Here is a 26781-nt window from a genome sequence, read left to right as displayed (position 1 = left end):
TTCACTTTTACCTCCCCCAACCAAGTCAGTGGCGCCATTCACTTTTACCTCCCCCAAGCAAGTCAGTGGCCCCTTTCACTTTTACCTCCCCCAAGCAAGTCAGTGGCCCCTTTCACTTTTACCTCCCCCCAAGCAAGTCAGTGGCCCCATTCACTTTTACCTCCCCCCAAGCAAGTCAGTGGCCACATTCACTTTTACCTCCCCCAAGCAAGTCAGTGGCCCCATTCACTTTACCTCCCCCCAAGCAAGTCAGTGGCCACATTCACTTTTACCTCCCCCAAGCAAGTCAGTGGCCCCATTCACTTTTACCTCCCCCAAGCAAGTCAGTGGCCCCTTTCACTTTTACCTCCCCCCAAGCAAGTCAGTGGCCCCATTCACTTTACCTCCCCCCAAGCAAGTCAGTGGCCCCATTCACTTTTACCTCCCCCCAAGCAAGTCAGTGGCCCCATTCACTTTTACCTCCCCCCAAGCAAGTCAGTGGCGCCATTCACTTTTACCTCCCCCCAAACAAATCAGTGGCCACATTCACACCTGGGTGGATTGAGGAGAATCAGAGTGAAATTCCTTTCCACAAGGACACAACACCATGCCAAAACACAGCCTTCAACCTTCATCACTGGATCGGAAGTCCTACACCTAACCAATTCTGCCATGCCACCTCCCGCCAATGGCCCTAAGCTGCTGTTTTACAAGTTATAAACCCTCCTCCCTCCTTCCTTTTTCTTCACTTTTTTTTCTCAATGGTAGTGAGCATCTTTGCCAGGTTATTTCAAAATCAAAATAAGTGAAAGAATTGTTTTCTTCCACTAACACTTCATGTTTCTCAAGGAAGCATCACTATGTCCCGACACAATCATATACACCAGATCTGCAAGGCAGATGTGTGACAGCAGCATATCCCAATGTCAAGTCTTGAGTGTATGCTTATATTGTTGTATACCTGTCACAGTGGATTTCTTCTATTGAAACTTGCCAGAAGACAACAATTTTGTTGCCATGGGTTCTTTTTCAGTGCACCCAGTGCATTCTGAACACAGAACATGAGTTTATTGTGTCATCAGAATAACTAGGCGCTCCGTTTAATTTTCCAGTCAAACTTGGGAGAAAGGGCGAGAGCGAGAATCGAACCCACACCTTCATGGACTCTGTATTGGCAGATAAACATCTTATCCATTCTGCCACCTTCCTTCTCCTTCCACTAACATGTTTCCAGTTATTCCTGAACTGACAGGACTTGTACAAAGACGGGGAAAAGGACCAAAGAATGTTCTGTTCTCAAACACATGTTCTGTAACTCCTATGTTTGTTCTTATCCTCCAAGCAGCAGTTCAGCGAAATGTAGATATATATACATATACATGTGTGTGTATGCAGATCACAATATTTGTTCAACAGTTATGCACGATACTTTTCAAATGCTTTGTTCAACAATTACACATACTCCATATGAATTGTGTCACTTCGCAAGCAACATGTCAACAGCATATATAATAAACATATAGAATATGCATATAAACTCTGTCCCCCCACCCCCACCCTGCATCTCCTGTACATCCCATGTTAGCATTACAGACACAGGGCTTAAATTCAAATCAAATCAAGCCTTGTTGCTCAAAGCCAAGTCGACTACAAAGGAGCCATTTCTCAGAGAGAGAATGAAAAAAAGAATGAACTTGATTTATGTAGGGCACATAAAAAACTTCCACCCTTAAATTTTGTGTTCACTGCACCATAATGAGAAAACACTGAACACTGTTTTAAGTTAAAATATCACTAGTGGGGTGGAAGTGTTTACCAAGCAGCAGGGCCAACAGACTGGACAGAGGAGGGATAAATAAAGCCCAAGTCCTAATGGGATGATGGGCCATTTCCACAAAAATAAAGCCCAAGTCCTAATGGGATGATGGGCCATTTCCACAAAAATAAAGCCCAAGTCCTAATGGGATGATGGGCCATTTCCACAAAAATAAAGCCCAAGTCCTAATGGGATGATGGGCCATTTCCACAAAAATAAAGCCCAAGTCCCCCAAAAATGATGGTCCATTTCTACAGAGATAAACCCAAAGTCCTGATGGGATGATGGATGGGTCAAATCTGTCAAAAACACTGCTGTCAATCAGAATCACATCGATGTCACCTCCACACCTGACCTGGGAGGTGATGTTTGTGGCGGTAAAAACCAGTAAAACCTTGCCATGAATCAGAAACAGCTGACAATCACACAAACAACACACTTAAGTCCACCAGAACAGGACGGATTCAAGAAGGCGGATATTGACAGAGCAGACACGCAAGCAATGACGAAACACGAAGAAAGTTTCGATGACTTCCAATGAAGGTGCCACTGCCCATGGCAGTGACAGTGATCAATGCATCAACACTCAGCATCTTGTAACATCATTGTGACAGTGATTGATGTATCAACATTCAGCATCTTGTAACATTGTGACAGTGATTGGTGCATCAACACTCAGCATCTTGTAACATCATTGTGACAGTGATTGATGCATCAACATTCAGCATCTTGTAACATCATTGTGACAGTGATTGATGCATCAACACTCAGCATCTTGTAACATCATTGTGACAGTGATTGATGCATCAACACTCAGCATCTTGTAACATCATTGTGACAGGGATTGATGCATCAACACTCAGCATCTTCTAACATTGTGACAGTGATTGATGCATCTTGTAACACTGTGACAGTGATTGATGTAACAACACTCAGCATCTTGTAACATCATTGTGACAGTGATTGATGCATCAATATTCAACATCTTGTAATATCATTGTGACAGTGATTGATGCATCAACACTCAGCATCTTGTAACATCATTGTGACAGTGATCGATGCATCAACACTCAGCATCTTGTAACATCATTGTGACAGTGATTGATGCATCAACATTCAGCATCTTGTAACATCATTGTGACAGTGATTGATGCATCAACACTCAGCATCTTGTAACATTGTGACAGTGATTGATGCATCAACACTCAGCATCTTGTAACATCATTGTGACAGTGACTGATGCATCAACACTCAGTATCTTGTAACATCATTGTGACAGTGATTGATGCATCAACACTCAGCATCTTGTAACATCATTGTGACAGTGATTGATGCATCAACACTCTGTATCTTGTAACATCATTGTGACAATGATTGATGCATCAACACTCAGCATCTTGTAACATCATTGTAACAGTGATTGATGCATCAACACTCAGCATCTTGTAACATTGTGACAGTGATTGATGCATCAACACTCAGCATCTTGTAACATTGTGACAGTGATTGATGCATCAACACTCAGTATCTTGTAACATCATTGTGACAGTGATCGATGCATCAACACTCAGCATCTTGTAACATCATTGTGACAGTGATTGATGCATCAACACTCAGCATCTTGTAACATTGTGACAGTGATTGATGCATCAACACTCAGCATCTTGTAACATTGTGACAGTGATTGATGCATCAACACTCAGTATCTTGTAACATCATTGTGACAGTGATTGATGCATCAACACTCAGCATCTTGTAACATCCTGATGTGTGCCTCATATGCTGCATCTGTTAAAATCTGAATTTAAAAAAAAAAACTGAAGTAAAATACAGTATATCCTGGTTTAAAGATGGTAGTTCTTCCAGTGCATAAAACCGGGATGCCAGTCATTAAAGGGAAGGTGGCTTATTGGAAAGGTTACATACTAAATCAAAATGAATGTGACCAATTCTGTCTCAGTGGAAAGCAGTGGCAATGTTCCAACAGACTAACCAGAAGAGTAACAAGATCAGTACCGGATTTGGATCGCAAATCTTTCCTTCGGAGTCTTCATGTATGTACCACAATGTCGTAACAAGTAGGGCCACTTTTCCAACTTTGATCAGCACCAAAACAAAAACAGAAAAAGTCCTAAAGAAAAATTACTAAGATTATAAAATACCCATAAGAAACTTTTTGTGCGAATAGACACCCCCCCCCCTCCCCCCACCCCAAAGGTTACATCATCGTCATCATTAAAATTGCTTCCCCTGATACCTGAGGAAAGGCAATAGTAATCTGACCATGCCAAAATTCTTTCAACGAAACTGAAGGAGAAACATCAGTATCATCCTCTCTGCCAGATATCAGAACGGAATTTCCACACCTTTTCTTTATTGCAAATTAAAATCTTTTTTTTAAAAAACCTTAGAACATCTATTGGCCAAAATTTTAAAACTATCACACCAGGACCCAAAATGAAAGGCACATCAAGTGCCAGCTCATAATGCCCCTATCTTGAATATTCATCAGATGCATAGATAAGAACCAGGATTTCAGTCCAGAAAAAACTCTTTCTTTTTTAAGTCTTTTTTTTTTTTTAAATAAATCTTTTATAACATTAAATTTTTCACTTTCAACTTCAAGTTCAGGAGGAACATTCATGGCTGTGCTTTATCACTAACAGAAACTATGTACATTTTAAAAATTTTGTTAGTAATATAGAGAGCCAAAATGAAAAACCTTTGTGTTGTAGTGTCTTGTATCACATTGTGTTGTATTGAAATGCAATGTATTTTTGTCACAACTGATTTCCCTGCGTGAAATCTGGGATGTTCTCCCCAATATTTTTGTCACAACTGATTTCCCTGTGTGAAATCTGGAATGTTCTCCCCAGTATTTTTGTCACAACTGATTTCCCTGCGTGAAATCTGGGATGTTCTCCCCAAGGAGAGAGCATTGCCAAAGAGCAATTCCACCTTTTTTCTTCTCTTTTTTTTCTGACTGCATGTGCATTAAAAAAAAAAAAAAATACAAACCAGGGTTGTTTTTAAAAGGAGGCCTTAAAAAAGCTCTCTTTTTTAATACATCTTTTTTAACCAATTCTCGAAGAAAGCACTTTAAAAAAAAATGGTATAAACCCTGCAGGAACAAAAAGAAAAAAATTTTTTAATAAAAATAACAACAAAAGAAAGAGCAATATTCATTTTGGGGGGTAAACATATGTATAACATTATTTGTTTTGTAAAACACCCGAAGCAGTATTTTTGGATCGAGTGCTGGTTAAGTATCCTTTGTCATTATCATCAAATGAAATCAAGTGGCACCTGATACCACACAGCCTGATTGCTCGGGTCATGGAAGACATTCAAGACAAGACCAGCAGCCAGGCAGGCAGAAAGGTCCCTGCAGCAGCACACAGGCTCTGCTGGTCACCTGGTGGTGGTGGTGATGGTGGTAGTGGTGGCGGTGGTGGCTGAGGTCCACACTCCTCTGCTTCCCTTCTCTCACACACAGCTAGTAGGTACCAGGCCACAGAGCTGGTAGATGAACACATGGAAATATCATCATCGTGTTGCAGGAGAACTGAAACAAGATAGATAAATACTTTATTTTCTTATTCTTTATTGTTCTTGGGCTGCCACTCCCGTGTTGCATATGACTTGCTACACAGGGTCAAAACCAACAGGGTACAACTACTACATGGGGTCAAAACCAACAGGGTACAACTGCTACACAGGGTCAAAACCAACAGGGTACAACTGCTACAAGGGGTAATAACCAACAGGGTGCCTTGCTACACAGGGTAAAAACCAACAGGGTACAACTGCTACAAGGGGTAATAACCAACAGGGTGACTTGCTAGACAGGGTAAAAACCAACAGGGTACAGCTGCTACATAGGGTAAAAACCAACAGGGTACAACTGCTACATAGGGTAAAAACCAACAGGGTACAACTGCTACACAGGGTCAAAACCAATAGGGTACAACTGCTACACAGGGTAAAAACCAACAGGGTACAGCTGCTACATAGGGTAAAAACCAACAGGGTACAGCTGCTACACAGGGTCAAAACCAACAGGGTACAACTGCTACACAGGGTAAAAACCAACAGGGTACAACTGCTACATAGGGTAAAAACCAACAGGGTACAACTGCTACACAGGGTAAAATCCAACAGGGTACAACTGCTACATAGGGTAAAAACCAACAGGGTACAACTACTACATAGGGTAAAAACCAACAGGGTACAACTGCTACACAGGGTAATAACCAACAGGGTGCCTTGCTACATAGGGTAAAAACCAACAGGGTGCCTTGCTACACAGGGTAAAAACCAACAGGGTACAACTGCTACATGGGGTCAAAACCAACAGGGTACAACTGCTACATGGAGTCAAAACCAACAGCGTGCCTTACTACATGGGGTACCTGCTATTCACTGCAGGGAGGGAGCGCCGATGCCAGGGAAGAAGAACAGGTAGGGTCTGCGTAGAGAGCTCTTGTACTCTGACATCTGCGACATGCGATCCATCTCCGTCTGTGGGGTGCGTGACACTTTGCGTGACACGTCGCTGTTGACCTGTCACACAGGTGTTAGAAAAGATCCACTTACATCACTGTCTCATCTCGCTGTTCACCTGTCACACAGGTGTTGGAAAAGATCCACTTACATCACTGTCTCATTTCGCTGTTCACCTGTCACACAGGTGTTGGAAAAGATCCCCTTACAATCACTATCCCATCTCGCTGTTCACCTGTCACACAGGTGTTGGAAAATATCCACTTACATCACTGCCTCATTTCGCTGTTCACCTGCCACACAGGTGTTGGAAAAGATCCACTTACATCACTGTCTCATCTCGCTGTTCACCTGTCACACAGGTGTTGGAAAAGATCCCCTTACAATCACTGTCTCATCTCGCTGGATACCTGTCACACAGGTATTGGAAAAGATCCACTTACAATCACTGTCTCATTCTGCTGTTCACCTGTCACACAGGTGTTGGAAAAGATCCACTTACATCACTGTCTCATCTCGCTGTTCACCTGTCACACAGGTGTTGGAAAAGATCCACTTACAATCACTGTCTCATTTCGCTGTTCACCTGTCACACAGGTGTTGGATAAGATCCACTTATATCACTGCCTCATCTCGCTGTTCACCTGTCACACAGGTGTTGGAAAAGATCCACTTACAATCACTGTCTCATCTCGCTGTTCACCTGTCACACAGGTGTTGCAAAAGATCCACTTACAATCACTGTCTCATCTCGCTGTTCACCTGTCACACAGGTGTTGGAAAAGATCCACTTACATCACTGCCTCATCTCGCTGTTCACCTGTCACACAGGTGTTGCAAAAGATCCACTTACAATCACTGTCTCATCTTCCATTAACACTGACATAAAAACAATGCTTATGAAAAATACAAGTAACTCGGGGTACATTCATCGTCAAGGAAATGAAAAACGTCACTAGATGCTGCAATGCAAGGAGATAAAAGATGCCATTCCATTCCCCAAATCCCTTATATTATCAGCTGATTACCAAAGCAATCAAGGACACGGATGGCTGCTAAGCTAAGTAAAACTGGTCAGATTTCCCCCGAGGGATAATGACGACTATTTTTTCAAGCCTGAATCTAATTTTCAAGGAATTAATATGTAGTAAATGAATCTGATGTTTGAGGAATCAATAAGCAATAACTGAAACATCCTCTCCAAATACTTACTTTTTTTTTTTTTTTTTTAATGATAACATTCAGCTACATTTCTGCATGTGTCTTCTCTATATTTCTATGCATGTCTTCTCTATATTTCTATGTTTGTCTTTTCCTATATATTTCCATCTATCTTATCTATATTTCTATGTATATCTTCTCCTCTATATTTCTATCTATCTTATCTATATTTCTATGTATGTCTTCTCCTCTATATTTCTATCTTATCTATATTTCTACCTGTGGGTCTGTCTTCTCTATATTTCTACGTATGTGTTCTCCTCTATATTTCTACATTATTATCATGAGCATTTCATTGACGCTTACTCTTGAAAACAAGCCCTAGGCGTTTACAAATAGAACACATATGTAAATATAAAAAAAGGAAAAACTGAACACAAGATACCGAAGATCAATGAAAACTATTCAGCACCCACTACACATAAGCACACGCGCACGCACAAGTCATAGCACACGATCGTAAATAGTACACAATCAAAAATACCACCAACAAACCCTGAAACTATCAAAACTCACTCACTTACAAATAATCATTTTAGATCATACTGGAAATGGATGAGCTGTTGAGAATCAATCCAGAGGGGAAAAGGTGTCTTCTCTATATTTCTACATGTCTTCTCTATATTTCTACATGTCTTCTCTATATTTCTACATGTCTCTTCTCTATATTTCTACATCTACATGTGTCTTCTCTATATTTCTACATGTCTCTTCTCTATATTTCTACATCTACATGTGTCTTCTCTATATTTCTACATGTCTTCTCTATATTTCTACATGTCTCTTCTCTATATTTCTACATCTACATGTGTCTTCTCTATATTTCTACATGTCTCTTCTCTATATTTCTACATCTACATGTGTCTTCTTTATACTTCTACACATGTCTTCTCTATATTTCTACATGTGTCTTCTCTATATTTCTACATCTACATTTGTCTTCTCTATATTTCTACATGTGTTTTCTCTATATTTCTACATGTCTTCTCTATATTTCTACATCTACATGTGCCTGCTCTATATTTATACATGTCTTCTCTATATTTCTACATCTACATGTGCCTGCTCTATATTTCTACATCTACATGTGTCTTCTCTATATTTCTACATGTGTCTTTATATTGCTACCCATCTTGTCTATATTTCTACCTACCAGCCTGTCTTCTCTATATTTCTATGTATGTCTTCTCCTCTATACTTCTACCTATGTTTTTTCTATGTCTTATAGTCCCCCCCCCCCCACCCTTCCCCCCTCCCCTCCCTTCTCTCTCACTGCAGTTTTAGTGATGAATAAAAACAAACTGAACGAGAGGACCTACCCTGTTGAGCATGGCACAGACGTCCTCACATTTGGAGTACTTCATGAACACCTTCACCACGGCCTCTATGTACCAACTGCCCTTCTCCCGGTTCCGCCACGCATAGTACCCTGCAACACCACCACAAGACTCATAGTACCCTGCAACACCACACGCACAGTACCCTGCAACACCACCACACTCATAGTACCCTATAACACCACCACAACACTCACAGTACCCTTCAACACCACCACAACACCCATAGTACCCTGCAACACCACCACAACACCCATAGTACCCTGCAACACCACCACAACACTCATAGTACCCTGCAACACCACCACAACACTCATAGTACCCTGCAACACCACCACAACACTTTTAGTACCCTGTAACACCACAACACTCACAGTACCCTGCAACACCACCACAACACTCATGGTACCCTGCAACACCACAACACTTTTAGTACCCTGCAACACCACAACACCCATAGTACCCTGCAACACCACAACAACACTCATAGTACCCTGCAACACCACCACAACACTCATAGTACCCTTAACACCACCACCACACTCATAGTACCCTTCAACACCACAACACTCATAGTTACCCTGCAACACCACCACAACACTCATAGTACCCTGCAACACCACCACAACACTTATACTAGTTACAGTACCCTGCACCACTACAATACTCACAGTACCCTGTAACACCACCACACTCATAGTACCCTGCAACACCACCACAACACTCATAGTACCCTGCAACACCACCACAACACTCATAGTACCCTGCAACACCACCACAACACTTATAGTACCCTGCAGCACTACAATACTCATAGTACCCTGTAACACCACCACACTCATAGTACCCTGCAACACCACCACCACACTCATAGTACCCTGCGACACCACAACACTCATAGTACCCTGCAACACCACCACAACACCCATAGTACCTAGCAACACCACAACACTCACAGTACCCTGCAACACAACACTCATAGTACCCTGCAACACAACACCCATAGTACCCTGCAACACCACAACAGTACCCTGCAGCACCACAACACACTTTCTCTCTCACTCTCACTGTCTCTCTCAGTATCACTCTCTCACTGACTCTCTCTCACTCTGTCTCTCACTCACATACATACATCGATATCTCACACGCACCACACTACACCACACCACAAACATACATCGACATATCACACGCACCACACCACAACACACTCACAACACACCACAAACATACATCGACATATCACATGCACCACACCACAACACACTTACAACACACCACATACATACACTGACATATCACACGCACCACACCGCAACACAGTCACAACACACCACATACATACATCAACATATCACACGCACCACACCACACCACAGTCACAACACACCACATACATACATCGACATATCACATGCACTACAACACAGTCACAACACACCACATACATACATCGACATTTCACACGCACCACAACACACCACATACATACATCGACATATCACACACGCCACATCACAACACAGTCACAACACACCACATACATACATCGAAATTTCACACGCACCACACAACACACCACATCATACATCGACATATCACACGTGCCACACCACAACACAGTCACAACCCACCACATACATACATCGACATATCACACGCACCACACCACACCACAGTCACAACACACCACATAGATACGTCGACATTATCACACGCACCACACCACAACACACCTCATACATGCATCAACATATCACACGCACCACACCACAACACACACACAGACAGCCCACAACAGACAGTTCGAAAGAAGTGTTTCTATGATGCAACCTACTGACATTTAATTCTATTTTTGATGTTGCTCATGATTTTAATAGCTGTTACACAGGATTTACAGACTGCTAATTCCGTTGTTCTAGTTTATCCTTTCTCTGTATATATCATCCTTTAACCACCATCCCCAACCCCACACAAAAACACACACTGATATCACTCAAAGTGAAAAGAGGTTAAATTGGAGAAAGAAAAGCCTCCAAGAAAAGGGTTCTACCCCCCCCCCCCTCCATGAGGTTAAAAGAACAGCCCCCAGAGAAGGGAAACAGTCCCCAGAGAAGGGTAACAGTCCCCAGAGAAAGGTAGCAGTCCTCAGAGAAGGGTAACAGTCACTAGAGAAGGGAAACAGTCCCCAGAGAAGGGTAACAGTCCCCAGAGAAAGGTAACAGCCCCCAGAGAAGGGAAACAGTCCCCAGAGAAGGGTAACAGTCCCCAGAGAAAGGTTGCAGTCCCCAGAGAAGGGAAACAGTCCTCAGAGAAGGGTAACAGTCACTAGAGAAGGGAAACAGTCCCCAGAGAAGGGTAACAGCCCCCAGAGAAAGGTAACAGCCCCCAGAGAAGGGTAACAGTCCCCAGAGAAGGGTAACAGCCCCCAGAGAAGGGTAACAGTCCCCAGAGAAAGGTTGCAGTCCCCAGAGAAGAGTTGCAGTCCCCACAGAAAGATTGCAGTCCCCAAAGGGTTGCAGTCCCCAGAGAAGGGTTGCAGTTCCAGAGAAAGGTAACAGTCCCAGAGAAAGGTAACAGTCCCCAGAGAAGGGCAACAGTCCTCAGAGAAGGGTTGCAGTCCCCAGAGAAAGGCTGCAGTTCCCAGAGAAGGGTAACAGCCCCCAGAGAAGGGTAACAGCCCCCAGAGAAAGGTTGCAGTTCCCAGAGAAGGGAAACAGTCCCCAGAGAAGAGTTGCAGTCCCCACAGAAAGATTGCAGTCCCCAAGGGGTTGCAGTCCCCAGAGAAGGGTTGCAGTCCCAGAGAAAGGTAACAGTCCCAGAGAAAGGTTGCAGTCCCCAGAGAAAGGTAACAGTCCCCAGAGAAGGGCAACAGTCCTCAGAGAAGGGTTGCAGTCCCCAGAGAAAGGTTGCAGTTCCCAGAGAAGGGTTGCAGCCGCCTCCAGAGAAGGGTAACAGCCCCCAGAGAAAGGTTGCAGTTCCCAAAGGGTAACAGTCCCCAGAGAAGGGTAACAGCCCCCAGAGAAAGGTAACAGCTCCCAGAGAAGGGTAACAGTCCCCAGAGAAAGGTTGCAGTCCCCAGAGAAAGGTAACAGCCCCCAGAGAAAGGTAACAGCCCCCCGAGAAAGGTAACAGCCCCCAGTCCCCAGAGAAGGGAAACAGTCCCCAGAGAAAGGTAACAGCCCCCAGAGAAGGGTAACAGCCCCCAGAGAAAGGTAACAGCCCCCAGAGAAAGGTAGCAGACTCCAGAGAAAGGTTGCAGCCCCCAGAGAAAGGTAACAGCCCCCAGAGAAAGGTTGCAGCCCCCAGAGAAAGGTAACAGTCCTCAGAGAAAGGTTGCAGCCTCCAGAGAAGGGTAACAGCCCCCAGAGAAAGGTTGCAGCCGCCTCCAGAGAAGGGAAACAGTCCCCAGAGAAAGGTAACAGCCCCCAGAGAAAGGTAACAGCCCCCAGAGAAAGGTAGCAGACTCCAGAGAAAGGTAGCAGCCCCCAGAGAAAGGTAACAGCCCCCAGAGAAAGGTAACAGCCCCCAGAGAAGGTAGCAGACTCCAGAGAAGAAGGGTAACAGCCCCCAGAGAAAGGTAACAGCCCCCAGAGAAGGGTAACAGTCCCCAGAGAAGGGTAACACAGTCCCCAGAGAAGGGTAACAGCCTCCAGAGAAGGGTAACAGCCCCCAGAGAAGGGTAACAGTCCCCAGAGAAGGGTAACAGCCCCCAGAGAAGGGTAACAGCTCCCAGAGAAGGGTAACACAGTCCCCAGAGAAGGGTAACACAGTCCCCTGAGAAGGGTAACAGTCCCCAGAGAAGGGTAACAGCTCCCAGGGAAAGGTAACAGCTCCCAGAGAAGGGTAACACAGTCCCCAAAGAAAGGTAATAGCCCCCAGAGAAGGGTTGCAGCCTGACCCTGCAGGGTGGGGTAGCAGATGAGCATGTCGGACATGGAGGGGTGTTGCTGGATGTTGTGCTGGTGGCCCGGCGGTCCCCCGTCTGGTTCATCCAGCTTCACCTTCACCCCCTGGTCCAGCATTCCTGCACACACACACACACAATCATCCCTGTACACATACATCATCCCTGTACACACACAATCATCCCTGTACACATACATCATCCCTGTACACACACAATCATCCCTGTACACATACACTGACATCACTGCACACATGAATACACCATCCTTGAACACATACATTGATATCATTGTACAAACACACATCCTTGTACACACACATCATCCCTGCACACAAACACACACATGATCTTTGTACACACACATCATCCCTACACACACACACACACACAGGGCATCTTTGTACACCTACATCATCCTTGTACACACACACACATCATCCTTGTACATGCACATCATCCTTGTACACACACGCACATCTTCCTTGTACACCCACATCATCCTTGTACACACACACACACACATCATCCTTGTACACACACACACATCATCCTTGTATACACACGCACATCTTCCTTGTACACACACATCATCCTTGTACACACACATCATCCTTGTACACACACCCACATCATCCTTGTACACACACACACACACATCATCCTTGTACACACACACACACACACATCTTCCTTGTACACCCACATCATCCTTGTACACACACACATCTTCCTTGTACATCCACACCCACAAACACATCATCCTTGGACATACAATCATCCTTGTACAAACACATCATCCTCATACACCCACATCATCCTTGTACACACACACACATCTTCCTTGTACATCCACACCCACAAACACATCATCCTTGTACACACAATCATCCTTGTACAAACACATCATCCTTGTACACACAATCATCCAAGATCCCCTGTGCAGCACGCATTTGGCTCACTACAACAGAACCCATGGCAACCACTGTGTTGTCCTCTGGCAAAATCATGTAGAATAAAATCCACTCTGACAGGTAGACGTTTGCATGCACTCATCAAGCATTTACCCAGCAGATGTGGTGAAGCGTATATGGAGTACAGTGACCACAGTGATGCCTCCCGAGACTCTGAAAGCGGAACAGAACACTGCCAACAAGAGACAAACCTCCCCGACAGGCCTGAATGAAGAAGACTTTGGGTTTGTTGAGGAGGGTGGGGCAGTGGCGGTTGTCAAAGAGCAGGAAGACTTCATCCAGGGGGATCTTCTTGCCATCCGTGCCGAACATGTAGCCCTCCTCCCCGTGGCTCAACAGGCAGATCACGCAGGCGTCCGCACTGGTGTGTTCTGGCTTTCTGGCGAACGCCCGCAGTTTATCTGCCATCCCCTGCAACAGCAAGACGATTCACCATGGTACCCTGCCTCCTGATATTTCTAAAGCAACAACAAATTTGTCAACAACTTTGTCAGAAAACTTTTCACCGTAATACCATCTCCGAATATTTCTAACCCTACAACAACTTTGTCAGAAAACTTTTCACCATCATACCCTGTCTCCCAATAGTTCTAACCCTACAACAAATTTGTCAGAAAACTTTTCACCAGGATACCTTGTCTCCCAATAGTTCTAACCCTACTACAACTTTGTCAGAAAACTTTTCACCATCATACCCTTCCTCCCAATAGTTCTAACCCTACAACAAATTTGTCAGAAAACTTTTCACCAGGATACCCTGTCTTCCAATAGTTCTAACCCTACTACAACTTTGTCAGAAAACTTTTCACCATCATACCCTGTCTCCCGATAGTTCTAACCCTACAACAAATTTGTCAGAAAACTTTTCACCATATCTGTCTCCCAATAGTTCTAACCCTACTACAAATTTGTCAGAAAACTTTTCACCATAATGCCCTGTCTCCCAATAGTTCTAATCCTACAACAAATTTGTCAGAAAACTTTTCATCATGATACTGTCTCCCAATAGTTCTAACCCTACAACAACTCTGTCAGAAAACTTTTCACCAGGATACCCTGTCTCCCAATAGTTCTAACCCTACTACAACTTTGTCAGAAAACTTTTCACCATCATACCCTGTCTCCCGATAGTTCTAACCCTACAACAAATTTGTCAGAAAACTTTTCACCATATCTGTCTCCCAATAGTTCTAACCCTACTACAAATTTGTCCGAAAACTTTTCACCATAATGCCCTGTCTCCCAATAGTTCTAATCCTACAACAAATTTGTCAGAAAACTTTTCATCATGATACTGTCTCCCAATAGTTCTAACCCTACAACAACTCTGTCAGAAAACTTTTCACCAGGATACCCTGTCTCCCAATAGTTCTAACCCTACAACAACTTTGTCAGAAAACTTTTCACCATCTTACCCTGTCTCCCAATAGTTCTAACCCTACAACAACTCTGTCAAGCTGGAGTGAAAGAAAAATCATGCATGGATACTTGAAATTTCATAAAAGGAACTATGTGATAACTGATACAAAGAAAAAAACAAAACAATGCAGCGTAAAAAATAAATATTAGTCTGTAAAATAAATCTAATCAGATGATGGTAGAACACAATCCCCAGACTATACAGCAGACGTCATCAGAAAAAAACAAAAACCTCGCCAAACAGTCTTGAAAATCACAGCACCTCAGCATATCAAAGGTTAGAGATCACTCACAACAGCAGTGAGGTCATCCTGGTCATTGTAGATGGTGACCTGAAAGTGCAGCTGTTCCAGCAGGTTCTTCAGGTTGTCACGGTCAATGTCCGTGCCTCGTCGCGGGGGCTTCTCCAGCACCTCGTTGACGTTGATGATCAGTGCCTGGCCCCTCGGCATCCCCACCATCCGGTAAGACTGGAACAACACCACACTGTCATCAACACTAAGATAACTGGAACAACACCACACTGTCATCAACACTAAGATAACTGGAACAACACCACACTGTCATCAACACTAAGATAACTGGAACAACACCACAGTGTCTTCAACACTAAGATAAGTGGAACAACACCACACTGTCATCAACACTAAGATAACTGGAACAACACCACAGTGTCTTCAACACTAAGATAACTGGAACAACACCACAGTGTCTTCAACACCAAGATGACTGGAACAACACAACAGTGTCTTCAACACTAAGATGACTGGAACAACAACACACTGTCATCAACACTAACTGGAACAACACCACAGTGTCTTCAACACTAAGATGACTGGAACAACAACACACTGTCATCAACACTAACTGGAACAACACCACAGTGTCTTCAACACTAAGATGACTGGAACAACAACACACTGTCATCAACACTAAGATAACTGGAACAACACCACAGTGTCTTCAACACTAAGATAACTGGAACAACAACACACTGTCATCAACACTAACTGGAACAACACCACAGTGTCTTCAACACTAAGATGACTGGAACAACACCACACTGTCATCAACAATAAGATAACTGGAACAACACCACAGTGTCTTCAACACTAAGATAACTGGAACAACACCACACTGTCTTCAACACTAAGATAACTGGAGAAACACCACAGTGTTATCAACACTAAGATGACTGGAACAACACCACACTGTCATGAACACTAAGATAACTGGAAAAACACCACAGTGTTATCAACACTAAGATGACTGGAACAACAACACACTGTCATTAACACTAAGATGACTGGAACAACACCACAGTGTCTTCAACACTAAGATAACTGGAACAACAACACACTGTCATCAACACTAACTGGAACAACACCACAGTGTCTTCAACAATAAGATAACTGGAACAACACCACAGTGTCTTCAACACTAAGATGACTGGAACAACACCACAGTGTCTTCAACACTAAGATGACTGGAACAACACCACAGTGTCTTCAACACTAAGATAACTGGAACAACACCACACTGTCTTCAACACTAAGATAACTGGAGAAACACCACAGTGTTATCAACACTAAGATGACTGGAACAACACACTGTCATTAACACTAAGATGACTGGAACAACACACTGTCATCAACACTAAGATGACTGGAACAACAACACACTGTCATCAACACTAAGATGACTGGAACAACAACACACTGTCATCAACACTAAGATGACTGGAACAACAACACACTGTCATCAACACTAAGATGACTGGAACAACAACACACTGTCATCAACACTAAGATGACTGGAACAACACACTGTCATCAACACTAAGATGACTGGAACAACACACTGTCATCAACACTAAGATGACTGGAACAACACACTGTCATCATCACTAAGATGACTGGAACAACAACACACTGTCATCAACACAAAGATGACTGGAACAACAACAACACACTGTCATCAACACTAAGATGACTGGAACAACAACACACTGTCATCAACACTAAGATGACTGGAACAACACACTGTCATCAACACTAAGATGACTGGAACAACACACTGTCATCAACACAAAGATGACAGGAACAACAACACACTGTCAACAACACTAAGACGACTGGAATAACACACTGTCATCAACACTAAGATGACAGGAACAACACACTGTCATCAACACTAAGATGACTGGAACAACAACACACTGTCATCAACACTAAGATGACTGGAACAACAACACACTGTCTTTCTGAGGATCAGTGTGAACAGAGGACAGACCTTACCTTTCTGAGGATCAGTGTGAATGAAGAACCTTATCTTTCTGAGGATTAGAGTGAACAGAGGACCAACCTTATCTTTCTGAGGATCAGTGTGAACAGAGGACAGACCTTATCTTTCTGAGGATCAGTGTGAACAGAGGACCTACCTTATCTTTCTGAGGATTAGTGTGAATGAAGAACCTTATCTTTCTGAGGATCAGTGTGAACAGAGGACAGACCTTATCTTTCTGAGGATTAGAGTGAACAGAGGACCAACCTTATCTTTCTGAGGATCAGTGTGAACAGAGGACCTACCTTATCTTTCTGAGGATTAGTGTGAATGAAGAACTTTATCTTTCTGAGGATTAGAGTGAATGGTGGACCTAACTTACCTTTCTGAGGATCAGTGTGAACAGAGGACCAACCCTATCTTTCTGAGGATTAGTGTGAACAGAGAACCGACCATTTTTTTTCTGAGGATTAGTGTGAATGGAGGACCGACCTTATCTTTCTGAGGATCAGTGTGAACAGAGAACCGACCTTATCTTTCTGAGGATTAGTGTGAACAGAGAACTGACCTTATCTTTCTAAGGATCAGTGTGAATGAAGAACTTTATCTTTCTGAAGATTACAGTGAATGGTGGACCTACCTATCTTTCTGAGGATCAGTGTGAACAGAGGACCGACCTGATCTTTCTTTGAACAGAGAACTGACCTTATCTTTCTGAGAATTAGTGTGAACAGAGGACCGACCTTATCTTTCTGAGGATTACAGTGAACGGAGGACCTACCTTATCTTTCTGAGGATCAGTGTGAACAGAGAACCGACCTTATCTTTCTGAGGATCAGTGTGAACAGAGAACCGAACTTATCTTTCTGAGGATCAGTGTGAACAGAGGACCGACCTTATCTTTCTGAGGATCAGTGTGAACAGAGGACAGACCTTATCTTTCTGAGGATCAGTATGAACAGAGGACCGACCTTATCTTTCTGAGGATTACAGTGAACGGAGGACCCACCTTATCTTTCTGAAGATTACAGTGAATGGTGGACCTACCTATCTTTCTGAGGATCAGTGTGAACAGAGAACCAACCTTATCTTTCTGAGGATTAGTGTGAATGGAGGACTGACATTATCTTTCTGAGGATTAGTGTGAACAGAGGACTGACATTATCTTTCTGAGGATCAGTGTGAACAGAGCTACCTCATCTTTCTGAAGATCAGTGTGAACAGACCTACCTCATATTTCTGAGGATTAGTGTGAACGGAGGACCGACCTTATCTTTCTGAGGATTAGTGTGAACAGAGGACTGACATTATCTTTCTGAGGATCAGTGTGAACAGACCTACCTCATATTTCTGAGGATCAGTGTGAACGGAAGACCGACCTTATCTTTCTGAAGATTAGAGTGAACAGAGAACCGACCTGATCTTTCTGAGGATTAGTGTGAACAGAGGACCGACCTTATCTTTCTGAGGATCAGTGTGAACAGAGGGCCGACTTTATCTTTCTGAGGATTAGTGTGAACAGAGGACCGACCTTATCTTTCTGGGAATTAATGTGAACAGAGAACCGACCTATCTTTCTTTGAACAGAGAACTGACCTTATTTTTCTGAGGATTAGTGTGAACAGAGAACTGACCTTATCTTTCTGAGGATTAGTGTGAACAGAGAACCAACCTTATCTTTCTGAGGATCAGTGTGAACAGAGGGCCGACCTTATCTTTCTGAGGATCAGTGTGAACAGAGAACCGACCTCATCTTTTTGAGGATCAGTATGAATAGAGGACCGACCTTATCTTTCTGGGGATTAGTGTGAACAGAGGACCGACCTTTTCTTTCTGAGGATCAGTGTGAACGGAGGACTGACCTTATCTTTCTGAAGATCAGTGTGAACAGAGAACCGACCTTATCTTTCATCTGATTGTAGAACTGGCGAGTGCACTCCTCCACATGCACGTGCACAGGTCCATCACTGGATTTCATGACAGGGATGGGAGGCACGCCTGTTGATGCGCTCTGAATCGTTACAATAGAGGGATCAGTTTCTGAAAAAAGAAAGTAGTCTTGTGTTTAAAAATAATGATGATAATAACAACAATAATAACAAGAGAGGCAAGGCCTTCAAGACTCACTTGTGATACACTTAAAAAAAAAAAAAAATCTAATTGTTAAAATGTGTTCTGTATTTGTTATTATAAAACTTCACGTTTATAAAAAAAACAATAAATAAATAAATATAACAGTAAATGCAGTTTGCATATAATTAGGCTTCATTTAAAAAAAAAAAAATTTGTGCCTGTCCCAGAGGTGCAATATTGTTTTAAACAAAATGACTGGAAAGAACTGAATTTTTCCTATTTTTATTTTTTATGTCAATGTTAAAGTTTACCACGGACACACAGACAGACAACCGAACACCGGGTTAAAACATAGACTCACTTTGTCTACACAAGCGAGTCAAAAATAACAGTATTAATGAATTATTGACTCACTTGTGTAAACAAAGTGAGTCTATGTTTTAACCTGGTGTTCGGTTGTCTGTGTGTGTGTGTGGTACTTTAACATTGACATTTTCTCTGCAAATACTTTGTCAGTTGACACCAAATTAAGCATAAAAATAGGAAAACTTCAGTTCTTTCCAGTCATCTTGTTTAAAACAATATTGCACCTCTGGGATGGGCACAAAAAAAGAAAAAAAAGAAGAAAAAAAAGACGCCTAATTATATGCAAACTGCATTTACTGTTATATTTATATTTTTTGTATTCTCTAAACTTGGCACTTTGATCTGATATTCTGACACAACAACAAGAGGAGTCATTATTATCATTATTTGTTCAAACAGGAACTTCTTTTGCTAAGCATGGAAGTTTTATTTATTTTGCAAACGTTTTTGGTGCAGATAGTAAAAAAGGGAAATTACTCTGTAATTAATGCTAGGGGACTTAATTTGCTTTAAACTGATCTTTCTCATCTTAAACATTACATTTTGAAATTATACTCAATACATAAAAAGCTTGTGTGTTTTACTCTCAGTGTACAGGGCTTTCACCATGTTCATTCGCCCAAGTGTGGTTTTTTTTTTTTGGAAAATATTAAAATCAATACGAGTGGACTTTACAAATCTGTTGGCTGAGCCCTGAAGGTCATGGGCAAAAATCAACTGCGTACACATATTTATACACATTCAAAGCGCATGCTCATATTCTTCGCAAACGTGAATGACGCCATTTTGTTTCAAGTCGGTGACCTGCCCGTTCAATCCTATATTCAATGGACAATACGCGATAACATGTGATGGAAAGTTGGAGAAGGAGACCGTTAAATATTTATTCAGAGAAAGATTTATGCCCCAAACTGCCATAAAAATATCCACAGAATCAGTCGGAATTCACAGTTAAAAAGTGTAAACCATACAAGTTAATACCCTTGAACTGATCACGATGAAATGAAAAAATTTCCAGTCTTGACTTTTCTCAAAATGAAGTCCTTTTCCCTTCTTACGACGTTTAGAAGTACTTGTACTTGGCTCTACATGTTAATAGTTTAACAAAATACTCAATTTTCATATCAACTTTAAAACTATAAAACTAGAATGAACATAAAAGAGAAATTGAATCGACTGTGTCGTACTACATTCCCGGCGGGTGTAACTAAACTTGTACATCTATCTAGATCTAGTGAAAACGGCTAAATGTTGCAGTGTGATTACGGCGATAGCCATTAAAAAGAATTTTTTATTGCCCTTAAAGATTTTTTGAATGCCCAAGATACACCAGAATAATATGATTTAAACAGCGTTCTCACTGCGAATACCGCAATTGATTTATCGCCCTTTAAAAAAGTATGTTCAAATGTTAAATTTTAGAATGTCAGTTAAGGAGCCACGATAGTGTAATGGATAAGGCAGTTTCTTCTCACCCGAACACGCGGGGTTCGAATCTGGTTAGGACTTTTTTTCTTTTTTTTTTAAATGCGAAGCTTTATAATAACAAATACAGAACACATTTTAACGATTAGATTAAAAATTTTTTTTTTAAAGTGTATCACAAGTGAGTCTTGAAGGCCTTGCCTCTCTTGTTTTTAAATAGTGCATTATCCTGCATTATGGAACTCGATTCACTGTGCATGTCCACTCCATTCACACAAAATGTACCCACTCACACACAGTCCCACACACATGTACGCACTCACACACAGTGACATACACAGTGACAAACACACACCCACTGTGACAAGCGCACACAGTGACATACACAGTGACACACACACACACACACACACATCATGTGACATGCGCACACAGTGTGACACACACACGTAGTTCACTGGTGCTCCCTACCTGGTTTTCTCCCCACGTCCAGCCTCAGATTCTGCGGCTTCCTGGTCTCCATGGTGTCTACAACACACACACGTTTTAATGCTAATAAACAGATGTTATAGTAATGAGGAAATAAGTGCAATTAACATTAATTTATCTATCATTACTTGCACTATAATCCAGCCATCAGTCCACATAGGACCATTTCATGGCTGCAAACGCTGCCAAATGATCAGTCTGTAGTGCAGAACTTGCAAAATTAACAAAAAATCAACACACTAAAAAAACAACCTGGAACACCAACTACTTGAACTGGGCACATGCACAGTCACATTCATGCATGTGAACCAGGGACATGCCTCAGATGCTGACCATTCTACTGGATTCCAGAGGATTTAAAAACAACGACCTGAACACAAACATAATCTAAGTGCAAAAGAGACAAAATCACTTATCAATTATCATAAATATATAATAAATACAGCCATACAAAACCAGAGAGTGCCAGTGAACAATTCACACATCATATACGCAAAAAAGAACACAACAGTTGAATGCTCAATTATCAACAAGTCTGGCCAACAACTGTTAAGAAAAGATATCTATAGATCTATGTGTGAATGAACCGACAAAGCGTCAGGCTCAGAGATCTATGCATATTTATGCATTATCACAAGTCTTGAGTAGCTTGAAATAAACAAACAACAGCATCAACAAAAAAACACCTGAGAGAAATGCCAAATCTGAAAAAGAAAGAACAAAACAAACAAACGAAATCACCTCAGAGAAATGTAAAAAAACACACAAAAAACAAGCACACACACAAAAAAACTGATAGAAAATCTATTATCAAAATAGAATTTTTGTTTCTATTTGAACTGTGTATGATATGATATATCTGACATACCCGTAGAATCACTGCGCGACAGCCTCTCCCTCAGAAAGTCACTGGCAGCACCATATTCCTCCTCCAATCTCCTGACCTTGGATGGAGAGGAGGTGCTGCCCGACATCAGCTTCATCAGGTCCTGGGGCAGGTCAGCCAGCAGGGAGGACGCCAGACGGATGTGCTCCTCCTCCCCTCTCTCCTCCCCACATTCCTTCAGGATGAAGTGCTTCATGACGTGCCGCACCTCCTCCCCCCCAGCCCCCTGCTGTGCCACCGCTGTCTGGGAAACCAGGCTGGGGAAGGGAGGGGGAGGCGGCTGGATGCTGGTGCCGCTAGTTCTGGATCCGAACCTGTCCCTCTGGTGGTCCCCCTTCTCGTCAGGGGCTGGGCTGTAGATCTTGATCACATTCTCCTTGTCCCCACGGATGCAAATGTACGAGCCGCCCGAGTCTGGACGGAAACGCTTCATCGGCGAGCTGTCCGTTTCTGAGGGGCTGGCTAACAACCCAGACTTGTCCTCATTTTCTGAAGCTTCTCTCGACAGTCTGACCGGCTGCCGTTTGAGAGGGGAGGAGGGGGGAGTGCAGTGAAGAGTTGGAGTGAGGAGTGGTGATGGACTGGTGGATGTTGAAGCACCCTGAACCGACAGACCTCCAACTGATGCAGGCTGTGATTCAGAAATGGGTAAGGACTCAGGACAGGGCGACTCCTCTGCTGGTGCCAGAGTCTCCGGGGGGAGAGGGGAGGCCGGCACAGACACGGCCGGCACAGACGAGGATGATGACAACGATGCTGTTTCAGTGTCAGTGTTCTTCTTCTGAAGGATGTTGGTCACGACGTCTTCTTGGTCTGAGGCAATGAGAGATTCACAGAAGAGTTTGAAGGCATTGGCGCCTCGTTTAGGCAACAAGTCCAACAGCTCTTCAACCTGCCTGTCAGGTGGCTTGTTGTACTGAAACATATCGTGTCAAATGCTTGACTGATTCATGATTCTTCTATTTCACATTATTCATGCAAATTTGGACACACTACTATATTTGCATATTACAAATTATGGATAAACAAAATCATAAATAGAAGGGTTTGGAATAATCAAGAGGAATGGCTTGGAATAACAACAGTTAAGGACCTGGAATGAGCATTGGGAGGGAATCAATAAGTTAATAACAGCAGCTGAATAATCTATGCTGCTGAGAATTAAATGAGACAGATCTATCTAAAACTTAAGTCAGTATGACTATGAGTATCAGGCTTAGCAGATGTCCAGCGGATGCTGAAACAAACCACTCACAATGAACCAGATTTAATGTCAACGAAAATGTAATAATGAAGTGTTCCAAAGCCAATCACTCAGATTTAACCAGATTTAACATTAACTGAGCAGTCTAATACTACTAATAATGAAGTGGCCCAGAGCCAATAATACACAGCAAACCAGATTTAGCATTAACTAAGCAGTGTAATAATGAAGTGATCCAGAGCCAACCACTCATAATGAACCAGATTTAATGTTAACAAAGGAGAGTAATAACTCATATTACTAATAATCAAGTGACCCATAGCCAACAGCTCACAGAGAACCAGATTTAACATAAGCAAAGCACAGCAATGTTAATAATACTAAGGTGACCTCAAACCATCCACACAATGAACCAGACTTAACAATAACAGAGTAACATTACTAATAATGATGTGACCCACAGCCAACACTCACACTGAACCAGTTTTAACATTAACAAAGCAGTATAATTACTATAATAATGAACTAAGTGACCCAGAACCAGCCACTGACAATGAACCAGAGTAAACATCAACAAAGCAGAATAATAATGAACTAAGTAACCCACAGCCAACACTCACAGGGAACCACATTTAACATCAAGTGATTAAGTAAGCAGTGTAATAATGAACAAAGTGACCCACAGCCAACACTCACAGTGAACCACATTTAACATTAAGTGATTAACTAAGCAATGTAATAATGAACTAAGTGACCCACAGCCAACACTCACACTGAACCACATTAAACATTAACTGATTAAGTGATGAAGTAAGCAGTGTAATAATGAACTAAGTGACCCACAGCCAACACTCACACTGAACCACATTAAACATTGTTAAGTGATTATGCAAGAAGTGTAATAATGAACTAAGTGACCCACAGCCAACACTCCCTTGTCACAGTGACCACATTAAACATGAAGTGATGAAGTAAGCAGTGTAATAATGAACTAAGTGACCCACAACCAACACTCACAGTGAACCACATTAAACATTAAGTGATGAAGTAAGCAGTGTAATAATGAACTAAGTGACCCACAGCCAACACTCACAGTGATGGACTGAACCATGCGCTGGTTGAGCACCCTGCGGGACAGAAGGTGAGTGAGAAGTCCATTGCCGATGTCAATATTGTCCACCAGCTCAGGTCGGCAGGAAATCAGCAGGTCCTTGTCTGCCGGATCCATTCGCCCTCAGTCACTGTCAGTGGCTCTTCAGTGGCATTGAACTTTCTCTGTATAGAGCTCTGCAAGTGCAGTAACAATGCTAACTTCATCACCATATACTAACATAATAACATTATAACAATGAAAAAAAACAACAAAAAAACGTTTTCAACATAAAAACACATCAGTGCAGTTAATTACACACACAAACACACTTGTTCACATGTGCTTGTGTCTGCATATGGACATGTGTGCACAAGTCTGCAGGTGACATAATCATAGTAACTATACTGATATCACTGATGATCAATCCACCCCATCCCCTATCACTCTCTGTTAACTCCTTTTTGGTTGATTTTTTTTTTCCTTAATAACCCCTCTCCCCTCCATTCTCACCTATTTTCCAGTCCACAGCCATTTTATATGTATATGCTTGTGCTGATATTCATGTATCAATGATTTATAATCTCTCTTTCCTTAATACCCATAGACTGATAGAGTGGGTGGGTGGGTGCAACAAATTACAAGTTTTTGAGGAAGGATATTTGGTGGTCTTTTAACATACAAAGAATGTGGTATCATGTCTGTATATTTTCTATTATCTGTTAATACAAGTGTGTGTTGTCACTGGTCATGGTAAATAAGCGTGTTAAACACCACTGCAAGTGCAATCAGCAAAACAAAGTAAACATACAAATAATTCATAATAAATTATTGTCATTACTTAAAAAACACACAACAATTATGATTATTATTATCATTGTCATTGATATCATCATCACTATTTATTATCATACCACATTATCAATAAGAGGGAGATTTTGGCTGTTAACCTGTCATGTTAGATTGTTAGTAATGTTACTGTTTACCTCTCAGTATGAACATATGAGTACAATTCTGTTTTTCTTCTTTCTTCTTGTTTTCTTTCCTTTCCTTTTCCCAGGCCTGAATGAAAAAAGCAATGTTTGCTTGTAAACTCTAGTACCCTCAGATAGTCAGAAAATAAAATTCCTCCACTCTCTCTCGATTGGCCACTCCAGCCGTGAGGAGAAGCACAACAAACATTGAACAAGCACCGTGTAACCCAGCACCGCACCAACACCTCACCAATTATCCCAATGATCAAAACATGTACAAGATAACCAATACTTCCTAATCTGACTGCGTATTACTTTTTTTTTTGTTTCAGGACTTTTTGGTGGCACTGGTCTGGTTCTTGATGATATCCTTATTTATTGGTTCCACTTTACTGTCTCCAGAACTGTTTGAGCACATTCATTATAATCTTACAAAAATGTTCGAAATAAACATTACCTGTTAACTACCTGCACCAGGTAACCACGTCCAGTCTCACTGCACGGACAATGATTACAATGGTATATCCTGCCAAGTTTACCTTTGCGGACACAGCAAAAAATTTCGGCGCGTTCTTGCTTGCAGGAGTTGTCTATCTTCACTTCCGGAAGTACGAAACAAAATTATAACCACAGAACTGTGTAAAGTCCAGCATATACGACAAAGTGACAGTTTACAGCTGCCATTACAACTAACGCGTGTTGGACATTTCTTTTTTTGCTTCGTTTGTTAAGATTTAACAAACATGACGCTAACACCAATTATGACTGTTTCCTCAGACTGTAGGCGTGTCTGAACCTGCTTGACAACTGCGGAGTACGATAGCGACCGACTAAA

At 42.2% G+C, this 26781-nt stretch overlaps 1 protein-coding gene across 2 annotated transcripts; it reads right to left on the bottom strand.

Moving 5' to 3' along the window:
- Nucleotides 1-4951: 4951 nt before the first annotated feature.
- Nucleotides 4952-26781, bottom strand: LOC143287605 (uncharacterized). Of its 2 annotated transcripts, none has more exons than XM_076595719.1 (11): nt 26404-26781; nt 24976-25169; nt 22661-23594; nt 21775-21831; nt 19340-19479; nt 15450-15626; nt 13929-14148; nt 12758-12883; nt 8839-8948; nt 6196-6358; nt 4952-5360 (listed from the first exon to the last, which is right to left on the bottom strand). In XM_076595719.1, exons 2-10 carry the CDS (start codon nt 25108-25110, stop codon nt 6215-6217), a joined length of 2043 nt encoding a protein of 680 aa, XP_076451834.1. In that variant the 5' UTR covers nt 25111-25169; nt 26404-26781; the 3' UTR covers nt 4952-5360; nt 6196-6214. The 2 variants fall into 2 exon arrangements, with proteins under 2 accessions (XP_076451834.1, XP_076451833.1); XM_076595718.1 differs by having other exon boundaries at nt 6208-6358.

The sequence above is a fragment of the Babylonia areolata genome, chromosome 11, assembly GCF_041734735.1.
Source record: "Babylonia areolata isolate BAREFJ2019XMU chromosome 11, ASM4173473v1, whole genome shotgun sequence".
In the NCBI taxonomy this organism is placed as follows: domain Eukaryota; kingdom Metazoa; phylum Mollusca; class Gastropoda; order Neogastropoda; family Buccinidae; genus Babylonia; species Babylonia areolata.
The sequence above is the reverse complement of the archived record's forward strand: the minus strand, read 5'-3'. Positions and strand labels throughout refer to the sequence as shown.